General features: G+C 35.9%; 1 protein-coding gene across 8 annotated transcripts in view; it reads left to right on the top strand.

Annotated features, from left to right (window-relative positions):
* Window positions 1–19029, top strand: part of LOC136828014 (uncharacterized) — a 488300-nt gene extending 469271 nt beyond the window's left edge. For all 8 annotated transcript variants that reach the window (XM_067085640.1, XM_067085636.1, XM_067085637.1 and 5 more), the window contains 4 exons: window positions 1146–1285; window positions 5281–5496; window positions 8019–8564; window positions 17237–19029. In XM_067085640.1, coding sequence (XP_066941741.1) covers window positions 1146–1285; window positions 5281–5496; window positions 8019–8564; window positions 17237–17884 — 1550 coding nt within the window. In that variant the 3' untranslated portion in view covers window positions 17885–19029. The remainder of the gene's footprint in view (window positions 1–1145; window positions 1286–5280; window positions 5497–8018; window positions 8565–17236) is intronic.
* The last annotated feature ends 2338 nt before the right edge of the window (window positions 19030–21367 follow it).

Here is a 21367-nt window from a genome sequence, read left to right as displayed (position 1 = left end):
TACAAACCGTAGTTTTATTATAAAAACTTCTATCCATGCTCTTTTGAGTTCTGAACAGACTTCCTTAAGTGTACAGTGCTCACTGTATACATCACTAAAATTAAAATAATTCTTCGTTTTATCTGATTTGTAATTAAAGTTAATAATATGCCGGATCAGTTCATAGGAGTTTAAAAAGGAATTTCTGTTTTATTAAATTATAGCACTTTATACTTTACAGTAAACCCCCCCGTATTCGGGTTCTCACATCTACCCATTATTCATGGAAAATTTGCCCATTCGCAGTATTTTTCACTGAGGAATATTCACTAATTACTGTATTTTTCTACATAATTTTCATGAATAAATGGACTTTTTTAGATAAAACTATTAAAATACTTCCAGGTATACATTTTTAGAGGTTTGTCTTTAAAAAGCTATCAAAATGATAAGTTCTAAGTGTTTTTAGAGGGTTTTAAACATCTGTGGATTTTAGCTATTCATGGGGGTTATGTAACGCATCCCCATGATCACGGGAGTTCACTTTTCTTATATCTTGGTATTACCATATATTGCTTTTCTGGCTGTTGATCTGTATCCTTTGGTGTCTTCCATTCTGCTGGTCCATCCTATCCTCTAGTTTCTCAGGCTCCTCTAGAAGCACCCCACTTAACAATAAACTTTCTCAAAATTGAAATCAGAATTATTATGGTGATATATTGCATGTAATGCACAGTGAAGGTAGCATTTGCTTGTCAAGGCCTTCATGAAGCTTCTGTGGTGAGTCTCTGAAAGGAGAATAGGCCACAGTTCCAAATCCTTCTCCCACACTTCAATATAACGGGAGAAGGTTGGGACTGTTCCACCTCACAAGATCATTAAGTGAATCTTATACCAAATTAAAGCCCCAGTAGAGAAAACTTTATTAATGCATATTATAGTGTGCAATTGCTAGCATTGCAGTATTGCATGAAGTGGCATTATTGAATTAGGTCATACCATCAAGTTATTAGGTATCTCTCTCATTCTGTCTTTGTTCACAGTTATTGATACATTATAATCTACACTGAGAAAAAAATGTTTGTAATTTGTGTAAGTGTTTCTGTCCAGCATAATCAGACTTTAGGTAAATTTTCCTCTTAATATTCGTTCTGTGTATTAAACAGATATTAAGAAAACTAAATGGAGTCGGGAGTTGTTCAGCCTCTTTTTGGATGAAGTTGAGCTTCGATACCCATCATTGCGAGACCGTTCTGCAAAGAAAATAAATATCTGGAAAGAAATTTGCAGTGCTTTAAATACTCATGTAAGTAATTAGTTGTACTATTCAGTGTTTGTACTATCTTGACTACTGTTTTCACATTTTTTTGGAAGTGTTATGTAGTGTGCTCTCTGTGTGCCATGTAATTTGGAGTAATTTTTTGAAAAAGTTAACACTGGCTGTACTGATCAGTAGCATGAATCTGAACTGTGTACTTAGGAGATTCATCTTTTTTGTTAATTTCTTATAAGATAGTATAGTATAAGCATACTGTAGTATATTTGACTAATGTTCTGAAAGATTTGACCAGACATTTTGCCTTTTCTTCTTAGAAATCTATGCTTCTCTTACTGATGTTTGGTAAGCCACAGCATAAGTTAACACTGTTGGTATTAATCACACTATATTAAGTGAGAGTAATTTCCTTTAACTCTTAGTGTCCTCTCCAGCTTACAATACATTCTGTAAAGTGCTGTGACTTCCTCTTGTGGTGGTGTACTTTAAATGCATGTAACAAGGTTGCAGTTATCCACTACAGGGATGCTTTATTGCATATTTTAGGATCTACCCTTGGGGGTCATTATCTAGGACTAATATTTCTTGGGAGTCATTATCTTGATGATATTTACAGTCTTTTGTTTATGTTTTTACAGTAATCCCTGACGGTCCTTTACTAAACATGCTGCAAAGGTGGATACATACCAGGTTAAAACCCTTGGGGGTCACTGTCTAGGAAAGATCCATATTTTGTTTTGTAATGTCTAACATTTTGGAAAAGAAAAATTATAAAAAACAGTTCATTAAGAATTAAAGTGAGAAAGTAAGTGTTGTAGGCTGAAGTAAGTGTTCAAGGCTGCAGTAGTACATAGTGTGGGTGATTTGCAATGCCAGCTGTTGTACTAATACAGATATTGATAAGATAGTTGGGTTATTGTTATGAGTGTTCAAGCTGTGAACACATGCTCGTGGAACAAATCGAAGAGACCTTTGGCTTGCTGAATAAGCCTTTGCAGAATAGGATGTCAAAACATAATAGACAAGACAGAAATAAGAAAGGTACTATGTACTACAATAGAAATATTCAGTATCTATATAATAAAACAGCATGCATATCCATAGTTTTTCCAAATGTATAACTGTGTAATAGCTATAGTTTATGAGTGATTAAACTCCATGTTTAAGATTTGCCATCAGCCATCCCCAGAATCAGTCTCTGACCAATTAACCCCTGCAAAATATGCAGAATTGAAGTACCTTGACTACAGCATTGTGACCTTACATATTACTGTCAAATTGTTCAACTGAACCATTTTATGTCCTTAGGTTCCAAACTTTCTGTATCTAACCTCTTTCATATTGCAGTACCATAATGTTGTACGATATGGGTAAACTAGTATGTAAGTAAACAGCAGTTAAGTAAATAATGGAAATAAAAATCAAGGAAGCATGGGGCCTAAAGTTTTGAAGACTTTAGATTTAAAAGAATTTTTGGACCTTTCCTAGATAGTGACCCCCAACAAAGTTTGGGGGTCATTATCTAGGACTAATATTTCTTGGGGTCATTATCTTTTATGATATTTAATCTTTATGTTTTTTTTAGTGGTAATCCTCCAATAGTATTTGTGTTGACACTGCAAAAATGGATACATATCAGGTAAACCCTTGGTGGTCACTGTCTAGGAAAGATCCTAAATTTTTATATCACAAACAATGCAAGTACATGGAGCTTCAGAAAGCTTTGACTCATTTCCTACTTTGAAAGATAAACACTAAACCAAAATATTTATCTTATCTGTCATTGAAGACAGATAGAAAAGTGATGCTGATTGTGAGTGGTGCGAAATATCCACAGCAGGAAGACATTATGATACTACTGGTTTATTAATTTTTATGTTAGGTTCAGATTTAGCTAGTATTGTTTTTAGTATTGCTGGATGTTTATCCTAGAGCAGCCCATAACTGGTTTATTGATACAAGTGACCTGTATAGTTTATGCAAATTTCTGCGTAAAAACAGAGACCGTGGGTACATGGATATGAATTTATAATTGAATTTGATGAACTAGTTATCTACAAAAACAGGATGGCACATACAGAAAACGTAATGATTAACAATGTGGTCTGTTATAAAATGCTCTACTTACATCCAAAATGCATTGATTATACTCAGTGATGAGACAATAAAATAGGACAATTCACAAAAATACAAGAATGAATTAATCCGACCCTAGGTCTGGAAACAGAAGACACTGCATAAAACAGGATGTTCATTACAGAACGCGTTGAAGGCGCTTAACAATTTCATTCAGACGTTGCTGATGAGGCTACTGAAAAGGAAATGTTGAATGGACAACGGGAAAACTGGAAGGTATGGTAAATGAACTTTTGTAGATATTTAAAATAAAGATACCTGGGGAGATTTCACTGATAAAGTCTAATCATAAACTGGTTTAAAAAATGGATATTCATGGTTAAACAAAGCACTGAAGTAGATATATTAGCGATAGCTTATTTGGCTAGGGAGTAATTAATTTTAAAACTAGTGAAAACTTGTAACACTACTCAGTCTTTATTGGTAAAAACCTTCTTATTTTGTTAGTTGATTTTGTGATTGAAGGTGGAACATAAATATTCTGTAATGTTGAAATCCTAAACAAAGTTTAAAATGAAGTAGCAGTTTGGGTCAAAGATAGTAATGTCTGTTAAGAATGTGCCTACAAGGAGGTAGGGGGTATCCATGGACTATAAAGTTTGCTATTTAGAGCACAGGCAATAGATGGCGTTTGAGGGCTGAGTTTAGGCTTGCTTCTCCTGTTGGTGGATCTTCAGATCCATCCTTGTGGCTAGGTCAAGAAAGTGTTTTGAAATGTGCGTTCTGGATTCTTTATGACCATATTTGGCCCTGCTTATAAGTTTGAGGTAATTAATATGAAAGTGGTAATCTAGTAATCTCGAAATTGGTGGATTTTGGTTACATAATGTTAGATAGCCATATGGTAAAATGTATTGTTTCTTGTTCAGATTTTAATATAATGTGTCATTTCAAAATGAGAGTGATGTTGCCTTTGAGCTAGCCCAGTTTAGCTTGCATGAGTGCTTGTGTTTTCTGCAATGTGACAAGCATACATTGCAGGCTGAAACTTCATCCAGATTTGCCTGAAGTAGGAAGTATTTAGCTGCACAAGGGATTGCCACTATCTATGCTAGTTATCTTTGCATTGAAGTTTTTTTATAACGCAAATGGTTTTAAATTGCAGATGGAAGGTTTTTCTAGGCTTTTTAGATCATTGATTTAAATTATATTTTCCTTACTTATGATGATGGTAGACAATACTTTAAAATGGTAATGAAATAATTTTGAACCAAAAGTATTTAAAATAAAATTTGGAAAGCCATTACTGGTTGCTTATTTACATTCATTATTTTGAGAGTCATGGGACTGCAGGCAGCTCATTGTGCAGGTTTCCCCCCACTCATATCAAAGTGATTTGACCATTACCTATTACCCTTCCCTAACCACTTCATCATCATCAGGCCAGTCAGCACACGACATTCACATTAAGTCAGTCACTTTCTATTGGAGATATCCACAAAATATGCTGCTGCATTTGTGCTTATGTGGTTTTGTACTAATACTGTAGATACCCTCTTGCTATGAAAAATGCAAGGTCATTGAAGGAGCAGACAATGATAAGATTACTTTAGTTGAAAAGAGGCTGTAATCTAATGTTTAGTCTTTAATAAGGATATGTTATTTTGCAGTTACATAAAGTGAACTGAGATTCAATGTTGTGTTTTGTAATTTTTTATTGCTAAAAAGAATAAATATGTTTATGCCAGCTACCTGAAGGTAATTGAAAATTTCAGTATTAAGCTTTGGAATCCCAGTGTATTAAAAAGATAGTTGTTTTGATGCTCAGAAAGCATAGACCAGGGTACTTTGTTCTATTTCATGTCATGTATTAACCTGAGGTAAACTGCACATGCAAAAGCAAATATTGAAATGCTAAAGCAGATATTAGAAATTTTCTTCGTTTCCAGAACCCAGAATTGACATATGATCAAGTTCATCAGAAATGGCGTAATATTGTAGCAGCTGTCAGAAAGTATGAGGAGAGTTGTCAGCTTGGTGAAAGGGGCCGCAAAGTACGACCACTGTTTTATGAGAGGATCAAGATTATTCTTGGAGAATCTGTGCCAAACTCACTACAACATGATCTCTCACCAAGGGTACTCAACACAGACCAAGGATTTTCAGTAAGTTCAAATATTTTTATATTCAACTTGGAAGGTTGTAATATCTTTAGAAGTTTTGCACTAAGAGAACAATTTCAGTAAGTTCAATGTAGCATTTACTGCTATGAGATGCATCTGTAAAGTATAAACTGTATTCCTGCCGTGTGAGGTTGCTGTTAACATTGATTATTTTAGGTTAACCTTTAATGCAAGTGGATATTAATTAGTTTTTGATTCAGATGTTAACATTTATAATGGTGGAATTTTCAGAAATTTAATTTTGTTTTTGGTGCAATGTTTTATGCTCTTAATTAGTTTGTAATTTCAAGTATATGAAATAATATTCTTGCAGTTAGTGTAAGGATAATAAACTCAGGTGGGAAGAAGTTTCAGATTTTTTAGTTGTCATATTCAAAATCTGACAATGAAAGTATTTTAGATGTTTCATGAAAATTCAAAAGTTGATAGTTGGCTCATGAAGCTTAATAGGACAGCATGAAATTAATGATACAGATAAATGATTACTGAAATTTGTATGTGGAGGGAAGTATCCATTTGCAATAGTCAAAGAGTACAGCTATATTTAAAATAATGATAATTATAATAAAATTGGTTTTGCTTCCTATATCCAATTACAGTAGTGTATAGTACGTATATAACATATAATATTATTATCATATTGTTATTGCACTGTGGAATGTGAATATTGCGATCATGTGACATTTGCATTCTGGTAATATTTATATACATTCTAAAAATCATCAGCCTGATTGAGTACTATGTACCAGCATCTTCAATTCCAGTAGTTACTAGATGAAACAATGCTGAGATACATTTTTACTGTAAATTAACAAAGTTGGGTTTAAAAAATACTATTATTTTTTAAAAGCAGTAAATTTTAAACCAAGTAAAGGTGTGATATTGTCAGTTTCAGACATTGCTTTTGCTTATTCCAAAACGTTATGCAGCCCACGTGTTATTTGTTTCTACACCCTGCAGCTTAAATTTAGTGATATACTTTCTTAAAACCTTCTTTTCCATTGCGTGAATGATCCCTAAGACCTTTTCCATTGTGTGAATGATCCTTAAGACCTTTTCCATTGTGTGAATGATCAGTAAAACTATTTTATTTTTAGTATTTTAGTCACCGCTGAAAATTGGCAAGTTTAAAGAAGTTGACAAGTGTAACACAGTTCTTAAGAAATATGCAATAGTTACAGTAACTTACTTCAACAAACAGCTATTTCTTGATTCACGTAGGTCAACACTTGTTGCTTATACCAGTGTTTTGCATGAAGTATTAAGTGGTTTCTAATTTTAAGAAATAATAACATATTATTAGACAGTCCACAAATTTGGTAAGCTTGGTTGGATGTGTTATGATTAGCATTTAGCCCACTGAAATTTAGCTTAGATGCCTGTTACTTAGTCAAAAGTTAACTTAGATGTAATATGCTTTATCAGTGGAATCTAGTGACACTGACAATGTACCAAAATGAAATTTTCACATTAAGTATAGAATAGTCAGATCTACTGTATATTTAACTAAAGTGCTGATAGTGTTTCAGAGATGATAAGAGAAGTTTACTGTGTATTAGTATAATGTACAATGGATACTCTTAAATTTGGCAGTACAATAGTTGCACAATTGTTAATGTTTGATAAGATTTAACCTTGCAAGTTTGCTTTGTGATAATTTTTTTTGTGGTATTACTATATTTAACTAATTACATGAAGGTAAGGTATATAAGCTCCCGTGATGCATACCAATTTCCCGGCAGGAATAGCTAAAAATCCGCAACACTGAAAAACCTCTAAAAACACTTAGAACCGCCTATTTTGATAGTTCAAACACAAAAACCTCTAAAAATGCTTATACCCTGAGTATTTTAATAGTTTTATCACAAAAAGTCCATTTAGTCATGAAAATTATATGAAAATACTGTACAGTAATTAGTGAATATTTCTCAGTGAAAAATACTGCGAGTGGGCGAGTTTTCCACGAATAATGTGCATATATGTTACTTAATATAGGCAATACTCTCTACACAGTAACGAAATAATTTTGAACCGAAGAGAAATCCAAGTAGTTGAGTCCGCGAATTGTGAGAACGCAAATACGGGGGCTTTACTGTAGTTAATTTCAGGGCCATTTCTGTCATTGTAAATAGGGATAAAGTTTCCAAAATAAGAAAATGCTTCACTCAGTTGGAATTGAGCTTTATATTGTCATGGTACTGATTAATTTTGAAAAGGTTTCAAAGTGTGAATTTACAAATGCTGAACTATATTCCTTATAATAATTGACTGTTATTCATTCTGCAGTGCATTATGGACTGTTAAAGATTTTCTCACTCCTCTTACGAGTGGAAAGGTTTTTACTGAGTACAGTACTGTAACATACGTAGGGATTTTTATTTTGAATGTACTGTAAGAATACAGGGCTAACATAAGGTTTTTAAAAAATAGTTACTTTGCAGTTTTGAACTTTCATTCTTTTTATTTCTTGAGCTGGTTCACACATATTTTACCTTTTTTCACAGTCTGGAGCCCATAGAAGACTCTCTAAAGAGCCTAGCAGAGCATCTCAGGGCATGAAGCGTAAGTTGCAGTCTCAAAAGATAGCCAATGTCTTGGAAACATTAGCTCAAGTATGGAATTCAGATGGCTGTCAAGAATATGAGGGCAAGGGTGATGCAGACTCAGACATAGAAAATGGTGACAGCAAGCCCGTTAAAAGGGTAATTTATGATTCTGGCACAGCTGGTGGGAGAAATGTCAAATTGTATGACATTCCTGGCAAGTCAAAGGCTCCAAGTGGCAACCCTAATGCCGGTGTTTATGTTTATGACTTTAAATCAGAGTGGCATAACACCCTCCCTTTTATCAAGAGGGGTCCAACAGTACACCAGTTTTGGTGTGATATTTGCAAAGTGATGGACTTCTGCGATTACCAGGGGAATGATGGCATTCGATGGCATGTCCAAAGCCTTGCTCACCAGGAGAAAGCAAAGGAACTGCAAAAAGTTCCCAAACCTATATCAAAGCCTTCTACACCGGGAAAATCTACTGTTCAAATGGAGACAAAGGTGAGACATTTGATTTAACCTTGTACTGGAAATTTTAATGAATTGCTACTATACATATTGACAAGATCTCTAGGGGAAAAACCTTGAAACTTTGATTCATTTGCATATCATCCAGTGTTAATCTAAAGTATAATCAAAGCTTTTTTTTTATATTAGTGTTCCTGACATTTGGAGAAAAGTTCTGTAACTTTGTTCATATTTTCATTGGCAGTGTTAATGGCATTAGAGCTTTAACCTGATACTAGTTGGTCTTTTACATCTCTTTCCTGGGTGACTGTCCCCAGTGAGGTGTGCTGCCTACATTATGCCTTGCCCATCACACTGTAGACAGTACTAAAGGTTCATTTTGGTGTCCATCCAGCCCACATATGCACCACATTCTACATTTTATTTTTGGTCCATTCCCTTTAGTGTCTTCCCACCTGGCCATCTAACTTCTTTAAGTTCATCTTATTAATGTTTAATCATCTCATTTAAGAGGAAATTTTTCAGGTTTGGTGGTGTGTTACCCCTTTGAGGATTTGGTGAGGGTCAAAATCTGTCTGTGCTAGAACGTCACCCTTCACTGACTGAGCAAAAGTGCTTGGCAATCATTTTTTTCTTATTCTGTATGACATTATACATCATGGTACATGTAAGAATTTTATGTCATTTTAAAGCTAAAGAGGTCATCTTTATTATGAAATTTTTAGAAATGCCAAACTAAAATAGACGTGGATATCATGAGTAAAATTTAGCTGTAATGAAAAAAAAAATTGTCACTTTTGTTAAAAAAAATTCATGATAAACCAGAGAAAAGAGATATCCAAATTTTTTTACTGTGTAAAAATATGGTAAATTGCCTTCCAGTTCATTACCATTTTAGCCATGCATGGTGTCACAAAGTGCATTAAAAATTGTAAAATGTTCTTGAGTGGTGAGCATAATAACAGTGTCACTTTTTTAAATTTGTCATAAATCATAATAGACATCAAGTCTCCATGACAACAGTTTTTTTCTGATTTGTGTCACATTTATTAAAATATCTCAGTGATAACTATAGTCATCATTAGAATTTCAAAAGTTGAAAAATTGAAAAGATAACGACTAAATGTTATCAGAATCTCAAAGGCTTGAATTACTTAAAAATAGAAACATTTTGAATGACTGTATTACAGTAACCCTTCAACTTAACAGACCTCAACAAACTTCTTTACTTATCAACTGCATTACTACAGTATAGGGGTTTTCCTATGCTAACCTGTTGATGAAAATTATGGGCTTATTTTTGCACAGAAAACTGACTCCGTGTTTTAATTTTGCCTTTTATGTTTTAACTGCATCTTTGAAAATGCCAGCAACGCTTGAGTTTCATAAGGATAATTACCTGTATTTGGAATGGATCTTACCTACTGTTAAAGTTAGCTTATATCTTTGCGCCATGAGGTGCGATCTGCAACCTAAATAAAGCAAAATAATGCTTGGCTAACCCGCTAGGACTGTCTCTGTAATCACGTGTTTCCCACTGGGTGGTGCTGGAATGTTTATGTTCTTGTCAGGATTCTTCATGCTGTGTCCTTATGCAGACGGTGTGAATCGAATTGGCATTAGTAATGATTTTGAAGATTTCTGGCTGATTTTCTCCTGTATGGTATTGTGCTTGTTTTCCGCATTATGTCACCTACAACAGTTATGGTATTTTAACCAGACCTGAACTTTTTTAGGTTCTTCGGCTGGAAAGAATTACATGTCACCAAATACAAAAAAAGGGGAGGGAATTAGAAAAACAGAGAAAAAATAAGAAAAAAAAAGGGGGAAGATTATATTTTACTTATTTTAATTTCTTGTTTAGTGATATTATTAATTGAAAGCATATTTCACTGAATATCCTTTATTGATTTATTTGTAACAAGTCATCCATCTGGGACAGTCAATCAGTGATTGTTACAACCTTATGTTTTGGTATATGTTAGGGCAAAATCTCCTCCCCAGTGATCAACCTGGTCTCCCAGCTCCTAGCATGCCTGTGTGTAGCCTGCCTCTGGACTGCTCTGTCCATTATCTTCCTCCAAGATAGGGAACCTTGGCATGTCTTGGGACCACGGTCTGTGCCCTCTGCCACCTCTCTCAACCATCTCTCCGGTTCGAATTTGACACATTCTCCAGATGAGTTATTTGGTAGTGTAGTGCTCACATTCACCAGCTCACATATCATCCGTTTTGGAGAGATTGATAGTGATGTATGTCAACCGATCGAGTTATTTAGGGATACAGAAATATTACATTTACCTCAGTAGTTTTGATCTGCGCCTCAATTCTTGTGTCATCATTTACCCACCCAGTATCGTCCTCTGAGCGGACAGTAACCCTCCCCCCCTTTTATTCAGTTGTCCCCTCTGTCGCCTTGTATTTGTCACCTCATGGCAATTATTCCTTTTCATAATAGCGTCTCTTCCTCTTCCACAGCTTATTTATTTGGAGTCAGTTAGCCTGGTAATAGAACAGCTCTCGCATCTCGGCAATTGCCTCTAAGTGTTGTGCAGATGGCTCTGGTGGTCGTCACGGTTATGTGATGTCATTATGCAAAACCTCTACCTTCCCCACCCAGTCTTCTCTCTCTCCCAGCCATCCAGTACTTACTACCAGCATTCCATGATGTCTTTGCTGATGTTCTGTGGTATGTCACCTTCTGTGGCATTTTTTATCCTCATCGTCATCATCCATACATTGCTGTTTCCTTGCGTCTCAGTTCCTCCATTTAGACTTGAGGGGGTTTCAACCATGATTTGGTTGATTCTCCTTTATTATTTAAGCGGTGCATATCTCACGTGGTTCCGTTTTCACTACCATTTGCCAAAGATGAATCTGTTGACTGGTGCAGTTTAGTCTACTTCTACCTTGGCTCCAGTTAAAACGAGTAAGAAGTTAACATTGATTGTGTTACAGTGCGTTATCACGGAAGTAGAATCCTTTGGGAAATGGGTGAACAGTCAAAAGAGAAAGCTAGGAAACTGTTTAGTGTTAAATAGCTCTGCACCTAACACCAACTGTGTTTGTAGGAACCAGCCAACCTAGGCGATGTGCCAGCATGTTGCTGGCTTAATCTAAACAACAGAGGCTATCTCAGAAGTGTATCCTGTAATGCTGGTTCTTGGATGCTACTACATCTATTTCCAGTTTTTGAAGCTGCTTTGAGCTGAGTTAGGACTTAAATACGATATAAGTTTTTTCACCTTCCTCTGTTCAAGTTGCAAGCTTCAAGCTCTTGGACCAAAGAAGCAAAAACACCTCTAATTGGTAAGGTACTTTGGCCTAATTGTGAGGCAGAAGTACCTTTTAATTCAGTATATCTCTCTTAGCACTACAGCTCTATTACTGCAAGATTAATTCATATATGTGATTATATTATATATACAGGGTATATGTATGTATATATATTATATATGTAATGTTTATGCATGCATATGTAGATAATGATGATGATAATAGTTATAAATATTAGCCCTAAAGGGGCAGAGTTTCTTGATGATGCATCAAAGTTGTAACCTCTCCTTGATAGACCTACTTCTGAGGCTGATGGGAGGAATGTCGTATTCCTTTTACAACTCAGTTGTAAAGTAATGGAAACAGTTGTGTACAGATCATGTAAAGTAGCCCTGATCAACCATTAGTAACTGTTTTTGACAGTGTCCCATCATTGTCTCCTTAACCCCTAAGTGTTTAAGGCCATCACCTAAGATATCACGAATCAGGAGGTTAGAAAATTCTTAGCACTACCTTTGAAGTCTTCCCTCTAGGGTCTTGCACCCACATCCTTTTTTCGCATGCAAGTTCCATGTAGAATTTCCCAGACCACTCTCGAGTTGTGCTTCAATAGTGATCTGGCTCACATTTTAAGTGGAAAAATTACACTGATGTTTTGAACTCCCAGTTCAAGTCAGCTGTGTGGATCCTGAGAAGGCCATATGCAGTGTTTCAGAAATGTCTGGCAAAGCATCTAGAAGAGTCTTTGGTAGTGATGGTTCTTAGGGAAGGATACTTTGTACCTTTTGTTCTTTTTACCCCTATCAACTTTCTGATATCCTTCTCTCAGCACTCTACGCACAGAGAAGTTCAGAGTTGGAGGTGTAGATTGGACAGTTGTATGCAACGAGGCCATCGAGCCATGGGCATTTTCAGTCTGAAGTAATTTATTCATATTACTCCCTTTTTGGTCCTGTCGACCTTTCAGAAAGGCAGAGGTGTTTTCTGTTGACTTGTAGGACACGTGCTTCTTCATCCCAGTACACCTTCTGTCGAAGAAAAGTATTCAGTCTGTTGGAGTTTTTACCAGGATGGATTCATCTGCATGGTATCAGAGTAGTTCTCTCATTTTTGAACGACTGTTTTGTTCTCACCAATTTGTTCCTGATGACTTGGAGGGTGAAGAATTGTTTTATGTCTAACCGTGGAGCTGGACATTTTATTCAGTATTGACTAATCTGTGCTTTTCCAATCCTGTCAGTTGTTTATTTGGGAATGAAGATTAGCTCTCTCTTTTTGGGTTTTTTTCCAACATACAGATAGATAGACAATTTTCTACCACTTTTGAGAACTTTAATGGGTTGGCCTGTAGACCTCAAGAACCTTTACACTGTCCTCAGATGTCTCGGAGGTAGATTGGGGGCCATTCTGAGAAACATTTAATGTCAGAGAGTTGGAAGGTAAACAACCTACAGCTTTTGGCAGTTTGTAATGGTCTTACGCAGCATCTAGTCAGAGATAGTACAATTGCAGTCTTTTCCGACAATTCAACCTCTCGATTCGTACATATGACAAGAAGACACAGATCAAGATATTTGTTCAAGCTATCAAAGAAACTTCCTTCTCCTTTGGACAGAGCCCAGCAGCATCATTCCTTTACCTCGTTTTGTCCTATGGAAAAACATTACTGAAGACCATTTCAGCAGAAAAGGGCAAGGTCTTCAGTCAGGTACAGTAGTCTCCTCTTCCTCAGGTTTGCCAGAAGTTGTGGAACCTCTGGGGAGACCCAAACACCAGTCTGTTTACGACCACCCAAAACACTACTCTCTCAGTTTACTGCCTTCCATGCCAGGATCCCCAGGCATGGGCAGTTGATGCCTTCCTTCGGAATGGTCAAATCTAGACTTCTATGCTTTTCCTCTGTTTGCTGTTTTGAGGAAATACTCAACAAGTTGTGAGCTTTGCAGAACACAAGGATGATTTTGATAGCTCATTGGTGGCCCCAAAGGGAATGGTTCTCCTAACTTCTTTTCCTGGTGGTAGATGTTCCTTGGCGTCTCACTTAGGAAAGATCTTTTCCGACAGTCTTATTTGAGAAAATTCCATCTAACTTCCACATACTTCATATGACTGCGTGGGGATTGTCACCGTCTGTTACAATCTAAGGGCATTTCTGGAATGACCAAGGAAGCAATCCTAAAGTGTAGAATGCCCTCCACTGTTCGATTGTGTTTCAATAATAATGCTCAGTTTATTGATTTTGGTGCTTGTCCAGAATGATATCCAGCACCCGTTCACTAGACAGTCTGATTTAAGTTCTACCAGTGTCTCAGGTTCGCAAAGTAGTTTGCTGTCACAGTGGTCAAAGGATACCGTTTTACATTGCATTCAGTTCTGCATCTTGCCCACAATTTAACGTTTGAAGAGGTTTTCTTTGATTTGTGCTGGAGATTTCAATCTTCCTCTCATGGTTTACAATGGAATTTAGATGTAGTCCTGTAGATTTTAACCTCAGTTTGAGCCTTTTAATAAGGCATCTCTTTAGAACTTTGAAGACACCTTTCTTTTAGCTCTTGCTCTGGCAAAGTGTGTTAGTGAGCTTCAAGCCCTTTCTTGTATGTTGGCTAGGTTTTAATGGCAACCTCTCTCTTCTTTCCTTACTTAGAGAAAAGATATAGAAGTGAAAGCCCTCTCAGATTTGTGACAGTGTCTAATTTAACTGCTTTTGTAGGCAATGCTGAAGTGGTTGTCGTATGTCCAGTTAGAACTCTTAAGGGTTTGTATTAGTGAGCTTTAAGCCCTTTCTTGTATGTGGGCTTTGTTCTAGTGGCAACCTCTCTCTTTTCTTTCATTGCTTAGTCAGCTAACTTTAACAGTAGGGAAAATTCATTCCAAATAATGAGAATTTTCATGATTAGATTAATTATTTGGATACTTACCTACTGTTAATGTAGAAACCCACCCAGGTTCCCCACATCTTAGTGGGTGGTCATGAAGAATTCTGACAAGAATGTAAACATTCCAGCACCACCTGGTGGAAACAGGTGATTACAGAGACAGTCCTAGCGGGTTAGCCAAGTGTTATTTTATTTAATTTTGGTTGCTGATCGCACCTAATGGTGTGAAGATGTAGCTAACTTTAACAGTTGGTAAGTATCCAGATAATTTTATCATGAAAATTCTCATTTTGTATTTTGTCATATATTTAGATCAACAGAAGGATCATAAGCCATGACTCCTTCAAAGTCATGGCTTTTCTTACTTTTAAACAAACTGTTTATCAGCAAAAGTAAAGCACTCATCTTTTGGAAGATGCAAAGAAAAGGAATAGTCCTTGAATCATTGTCATTGACATTTTGTCAGATCTTCCATTTAAGGCAATTAGATATGAAATTCTTTTCTCCACCTTTGTCTTCTGTACTTTCCTTAAATTTCCATCATTTCTAGGTGTTTCTACTTGAATTCCCATATTTCTCAGTCATTTGTACATGTTTTTCTAGGGTTTCTTTGTGGTTTTTGTCCTGTTACTTTTATATCTGCTAATTTCATGACTAATAGCTGCTGCCCCTTCTCTTCCTGTCCAAACCTTCTCAGTCTTTGAAATGTTGCTCTGTTTCCCACTCTCTGGGCACATCACATCTCTGAATTTTCCTCATTTATAATATGATCTTCCCCTTGTGCTCGTCGTGAATATTTACACTTTTTCATCAAAGTGGCGTGCATTTTCTTTTTTCATCAAAGTGACGTGCATTTTCTTTGACAGTGCCCATATCCATGCTGTGTAGTAATACAGGCTTTATGTGCATCATAATATTTTTCTTGTTTACTTATTGCATACTTTACTCTCAATTATCTGTATTCCAGAAATTTCCCTCATTTCTTCCTTGTTGTTTTATCTTTTTCACACTTGGGCCTTGTGGTGGTGCTTTCATTGCCAGTAGCACGCCATAGAGGGTAAGAAGGTCTCTGCAGATCTGATTACTTTCGATCATTTTGCTTTGGTATCTTCCTACATGGCTGTCCAACATCTTCAAATTTTTTTTTAATAGATAAGTTCCAAATATTAAATTACTACTCTCTCAATACCTGCTTCACTGACTGATTAGTGTCCCTATGATAATATAAATCTTCTGTTGTGTCTGAGGCTTGTTCATTCACCACATGGTCCTCCTAAGTCTTTCACCATGTGCTATTCTTATACATTTCAGGCATCAAATAACGTGCATGCATTTTGCAGTCCTGAGCATCTCTGGTAACATCATCTGTTGCATTGTATAATTAGTATTGGGTTCACCCGTAAACCTCTTCTGCTGGATTTGCGTTATCACTTTCCATGCTGCACTTTTTCCTTTGATTTCTTTCCAGTCACCATAAGTTTTGTCATCTTACTTTATTCCAGTTTTCGCTTTCCTTTCTTTATTATTTCTGTGACCTCTTCCTCTGGTTCTATGGTTAACACGAGGTCATCTACTTATATCAGCTCCCAGATTCTGATTACATTCCTTTTAAGTGTTTTTGCTCTTGCCGTTTGCTTTTTAGCACTCTCCCTCTTCTCCCAGTATGCAGTACTTCTTTATCTGTGCTACCCATCCTCTGCCAGAATTTGGATTTTACTGCCATTTCTTCCTTTTTATGATGTATAGAGTTTTTGTGCCTTTTTTTCAGTAGTTTCAACATTCTACTTTTCAGTTCCTTATTTTCCAACACTTTCTTTATACTCCTTTTTGGTGTCACCCTTTGTTGACATGTTCTTTATGCTTTTGACTTCTCTTTTTATTTATCTTCACTATATCCATCATTATCAACTTATATCACAGTAGTTTGTGTTGTTTTAGGTATGTGTCTGCTGATATCTATACTTCTCATTTAATTAAGTCAGTGTAACAGGTTACCCACACTTAAATGTTATCAACCTCTCTGTTAGTTTCTTAAATATTATGTTTAGTAACTCTAATCTTTGGCTGTGGCAGAAGTTTAGTACTGCTACTCCTTCATGGTTTCTTTCTCCTAAGCTATAATTTCCCTTCTTAACCTTTAAACCATCTCTCCTGCACGTGTTTCTAGTTAGGTCTTTTACTAGCATACCCTCTGACTTGCGTTTTAATCATTGCTCCTGATAATCTTTCCTAAACTGAAAATGAAATTTGATGTAATGTATTTGTATATAAATCATGTGTTGACCTTGCTTTGATTTCCATCATAGTCATGGAGAATAAAATGATTATTCGTTAAATTTTTTCTTGACTTACGACACAGTTACAACTATCACAGAAGAATTATTTTAGTGTATGTTTAATTTCTGTTTTCGAACAAGTCTCCTATTCTTTCCAGAGAACATAAAGTGTGTTACACTTTTATTATGAGCTCGTAATGAGTTATAACTAAATTTATTTATGTTTATTGTAAGTCAGATGTTATAGCATGCTGTATGTGTCTTTTCCTCATTCCAGGTTGTTGACATAAAAAAGCTTGAAAAGATGGTGCTTGCCAAACCAGAAATTGCTGAAAGAGCAATTATTATATCTGTTGACATAAAGACATTGCCAAGAAATGATGTGGAAATGGTGAAAGATATCCTGTCAGTTGTAGGAGAGAAAAATGTGGAAGAAATCGACGTAGTAACAAAAACATTAATTCTCCTCACATTGCGGGAGGGTTGCGAAACATTGCTTGATTCCGTTAGAATGATCAAGTTCTATGATATTTTTGATTTGACGGAAATCCACTACACCTTAAATTTTCTCCATACTATAGAATCTAACATTGAGGGCATGCTGACTGGACTACCGCGCCTGATATCATCCTCAGAATTGCCATGCATAGAGGAGCATATTGGCAAGTACATGCCTCATCTGTCAGATATTAAAATGGAGTATGTCCCATGGCCAGACACTTCATTAATGAGTGGAAACCTGAAGGTCAGGGCTTCAGTGAAGGACCTTGTGACATCTTATGTGGACCTTAAAAAGACCAGTTACATATATATGGCAGAATTCATGGGTAAACTTAATTTTGAAAACTTTGAGATTGTTAATGAGTGTTCAGCTGGCAGCTTACCAGCAGAAGAGAGAAGTGGTGTATCTATTCATAGATGGTGAATATGAAATTTTTCCTTTGGAAATCATAACCATCGCCTTTTATGTAGGAGTAGTCTATTAGGCACAAGGAGGTAGCATGTAAGAACAAACTTTCTTTCTGACTTCATGTAGCAAACAGGCAGACATGTTTCTGATCCTGAGTGGGTATCAGTTTGTCCAGTGTACCAGTGTAGGCAAGAGCTTAAGAAGCCTCATTCATGGGAGAAACTTCAGTTTCATAGGTAATGAGGGCAGGTGTCTGTGGTGCCAGACTACCTTTACTTAATTTTACCTTAGGAATTTCACCCATAAGTCATAAGACACCTTAAACTTAGGCTCTGTGCTGGCTGCTTCACAGATTGTATAGTGTCTCTGTCCCTGTTTCATTTCCTCATGTGCAAGACAGCAGCCAGGCCAAGTACATGTTAGATGGGCCACAATGTAGACAAACTCCACAATCAGAATCCAATTGAGGCTTAGCTCATTATGTGTGACTCCCTTTGCTCTCTTTAATCATTGGGGGAAAGGGAGCGGGTTTGTTGTAAAGATATCATCTGAACCCAACAATTTAAGATTGACCTAGATACTAGCTGCCTCCCTACATGTGCTACCCCATCTTCGGGCAACATTTGGTTTTCTAGAGTGAGAATTCAGACACATCTGTATGGCCCAGGGCCCTATCAATCTTGCATCCCTTTGCTAGATTGTATAAGAGATTACAGGAATAATTAGTCCTATTCCCATAGTTATGACAGAAGCATTTCATTTCTGGGTGGAGATCCAACTTGCCAATTATTTGAGAGACTCCTGTATAAAAAGTGATGGTTTTTGTTTCCACAGGAACAAATATTAAATCTTTAGATCATTTTGAATTTTTCCTAGGTAAGCAAATCTGAGCTTTTTATCATAATCTTGCTTTAACTGCCCCACATAGCCCCAGATGCCAGTTAAAAAAACATTTTACCAAGTTTAAAAGACCATATCCAGCCTGCACGGAGGAGTACTTCGACATAAAAGGCTCTGGTTTGTATGCCTAGGAAAAATACAAATGACTTTTAAATTTTTTTGTATTTTCCTATGGAAATTTCCATTGTTGTTGATGTTGCTGTTGTTACATGTCAGAGGTGTTATATCAACTATTGTGATATAAAGATAGACATATATGAGTCCAATTCTGATTATTTCCCCCTACTTGCTTTTAGTAGGAAACAAATACATATTTGCTAGGATTGATAAACCATAGGCAGAATTTTCTTTATTAATATGAAATGAAGAAAACATGCTAAATATAACATTAGGTCTTGATGTATTCATTAATAACAGGTGTTTGCAGCACCCCTTAATCCCTGGTTGCACCCCATTTTTAACCTTTTATTTTGCATCCACTCCCCATTTTTTTCTTCTATCTTGCTCTCCATCCTCTCTGACTACTACTTATTGACTGTTGGGTCAAGATTGATATTCTTTTTCCCATTATGTAAGCAAAGAAAAATATATGAACATCACTGAAGAATGTGTAACAAATAAAGCTTCGCCTGTATGATGTAGGTTGGGTGCTATGTAAGGTATTTACAGCACTTACTCTGCAGTCCGTCACTATTTTATCCATGCTTGGGACCAGGTGATTGTGTAATTTTCTCATTGCTATATAATTGCCAGTTTAAAATCTTGAAATATTAATTGTTAAATTAAACTGGCATGAGTGTCTGTCATTTAGAAATCTTGTGTCAAAAAAGCTCATTGAAGTATTTACTGAAAGACTTAACTAGTATATAATAAGGAAGTGAATAAAGATCAATGAAGACAGTATCCCAGGATATAAAAGTCAGTACAGAAAGAAAGCATGAAGGAGGAGAGATTGGAAGAAAGAAGTGATATAATGACCAAAAGAGCTATGAATATTGCTGTAACATCCAGTAGAGGATCATAAGGTAATTTTGGTTGTATAAGTAAAATGTAAGCAAAGATTAAAGCAAAACATTGACAAATATAAGGAACAGATCATTAGCCAAGTAAGTTGACAGAACAACATAATAGTGTAAGAAATTATTTTTGCAGCAAACTACAAGACTTCCAGCACTACATGGACACGAGAAGGTATAGTTGACAAATATTCTACAAAAATAAGAGGATCACAAACTGGTGTAAAATTAAAGTAAATTTTGCCAATTAGTTGCTGACAAAGAACTGTTTGTGAAACGCATGCATAGGTACAGGGTATTGTAGCGTAAAGAGTATCTAGTTATAGGAATAACTTACATATATGCAATTATGCTGTACAGTAATTGATCTTAGCTGTTCTAAGCTTAAAAATAACTATAGAGAGTTGGTAGATAGCCCTATGACTTGAATTACTTAATAGGCATATGTAAAATGAATTAAAATGGTAAAGTTAGCAACACCGTTTGCTCCACTCCTATGTTGAAAAGTGTGTCCACCGAGGTATTCATTGAATGAGCTACAGTGTATGTCCTCTCAAATCCATTAAGCATGGGTTTCCAAATCTTTTCTCTTAGAAACACGTTGGTTCATTGTGGGTTAGATTTGATGGTTCAGTTTTGCATAGAAATTATTGCAAGCTGTCGAAACGATAATTGTGGCCATTTGAATCATGATTTATTTTTTTTTTTTATATATTTAGGAGTCCATTGGGTAAAAGTTTTTTTCCTCCAAGTAATTTTATATGAATCTTGAACTAAGTCCAACAAAATAACTCGAGTTGACAAATGTTCATGGTGGCATTTGAGATTTCAAGAAAAGATAACTGTTTCAGATGTGTCACTATTCTTAATGGGTGTTATTTTTGTCATTTTTGTTGTTGTGGCGGGGGAAGGGGGCGCTTTCCTGCCTGGAAATGGTGGATTATACAAAGATTGGTGTTAAAAAAAGAACTGTTTAGTGGCATGAGGCAGTCAAGTTTTAAAAATAATTTATTAGACGTTTAAGTACAAGGCCTAAGTTAGAGAAGAAGAAAGCTTTAATGCCTTAGATTCCTCCTCATTTGTGATTTGAAAGCTGCTCTGTAGGTACAGTAGATTTTATCAATTTTATAAATACTTTCCCACCTGACATGAACATAAGTATCTTAGCGCCACTGTGTTTCCTGTTTTATACTGCTGGAGTTCCATACGGAACGTAAAGCCAATGAACCAGATAAGGTAGACATCTGTTGTTGTTATTATTATTATTATTAGTAGTAGTAGTAGTTTTAAAGACCGTGGGTTGGCGTTTGATCTCTTTCCTCTCCCATTTCGGAAGAATTAATTATTTCTTAAGAAGATAACATAAAACATCAAAAGCACAACTTTTTTGCACAAATTAAAACCTACGAGACTGAAAACAAATAAAAGAATAGGAAATATAAGATAAGTTGCACGGATGCCCTAGGTCACTTTATCGAAGAGGATAACTGGAAGGTCACTGAAAAAGAATTGAAGTTCATAATACGTGTAGGCAGAATACTCTTCATTCCATTCCTCCTTAGTCTACTGAAATGTGTTGTTC

Source organism: Macrobrachium rosenbergii, chromosome 42, assembly GCF_040412425.1.
Source record: "Macrobrachium rosenbergii isolate ZJJX-2024 chromosome 42, ASM4041242v1, whole genome shotgun sequence".
NCBI lineage: Eukaryota > Metazoa > Arthropoda > Malacostraca > Decapoda > Palaemonidae > Macrobrachium > Macrobrachium rosenbergii.
Note: the sequence above shows the minus strand (reverse complement) of the source record. Positions and strands in the feature narration are given on the sequence as shown.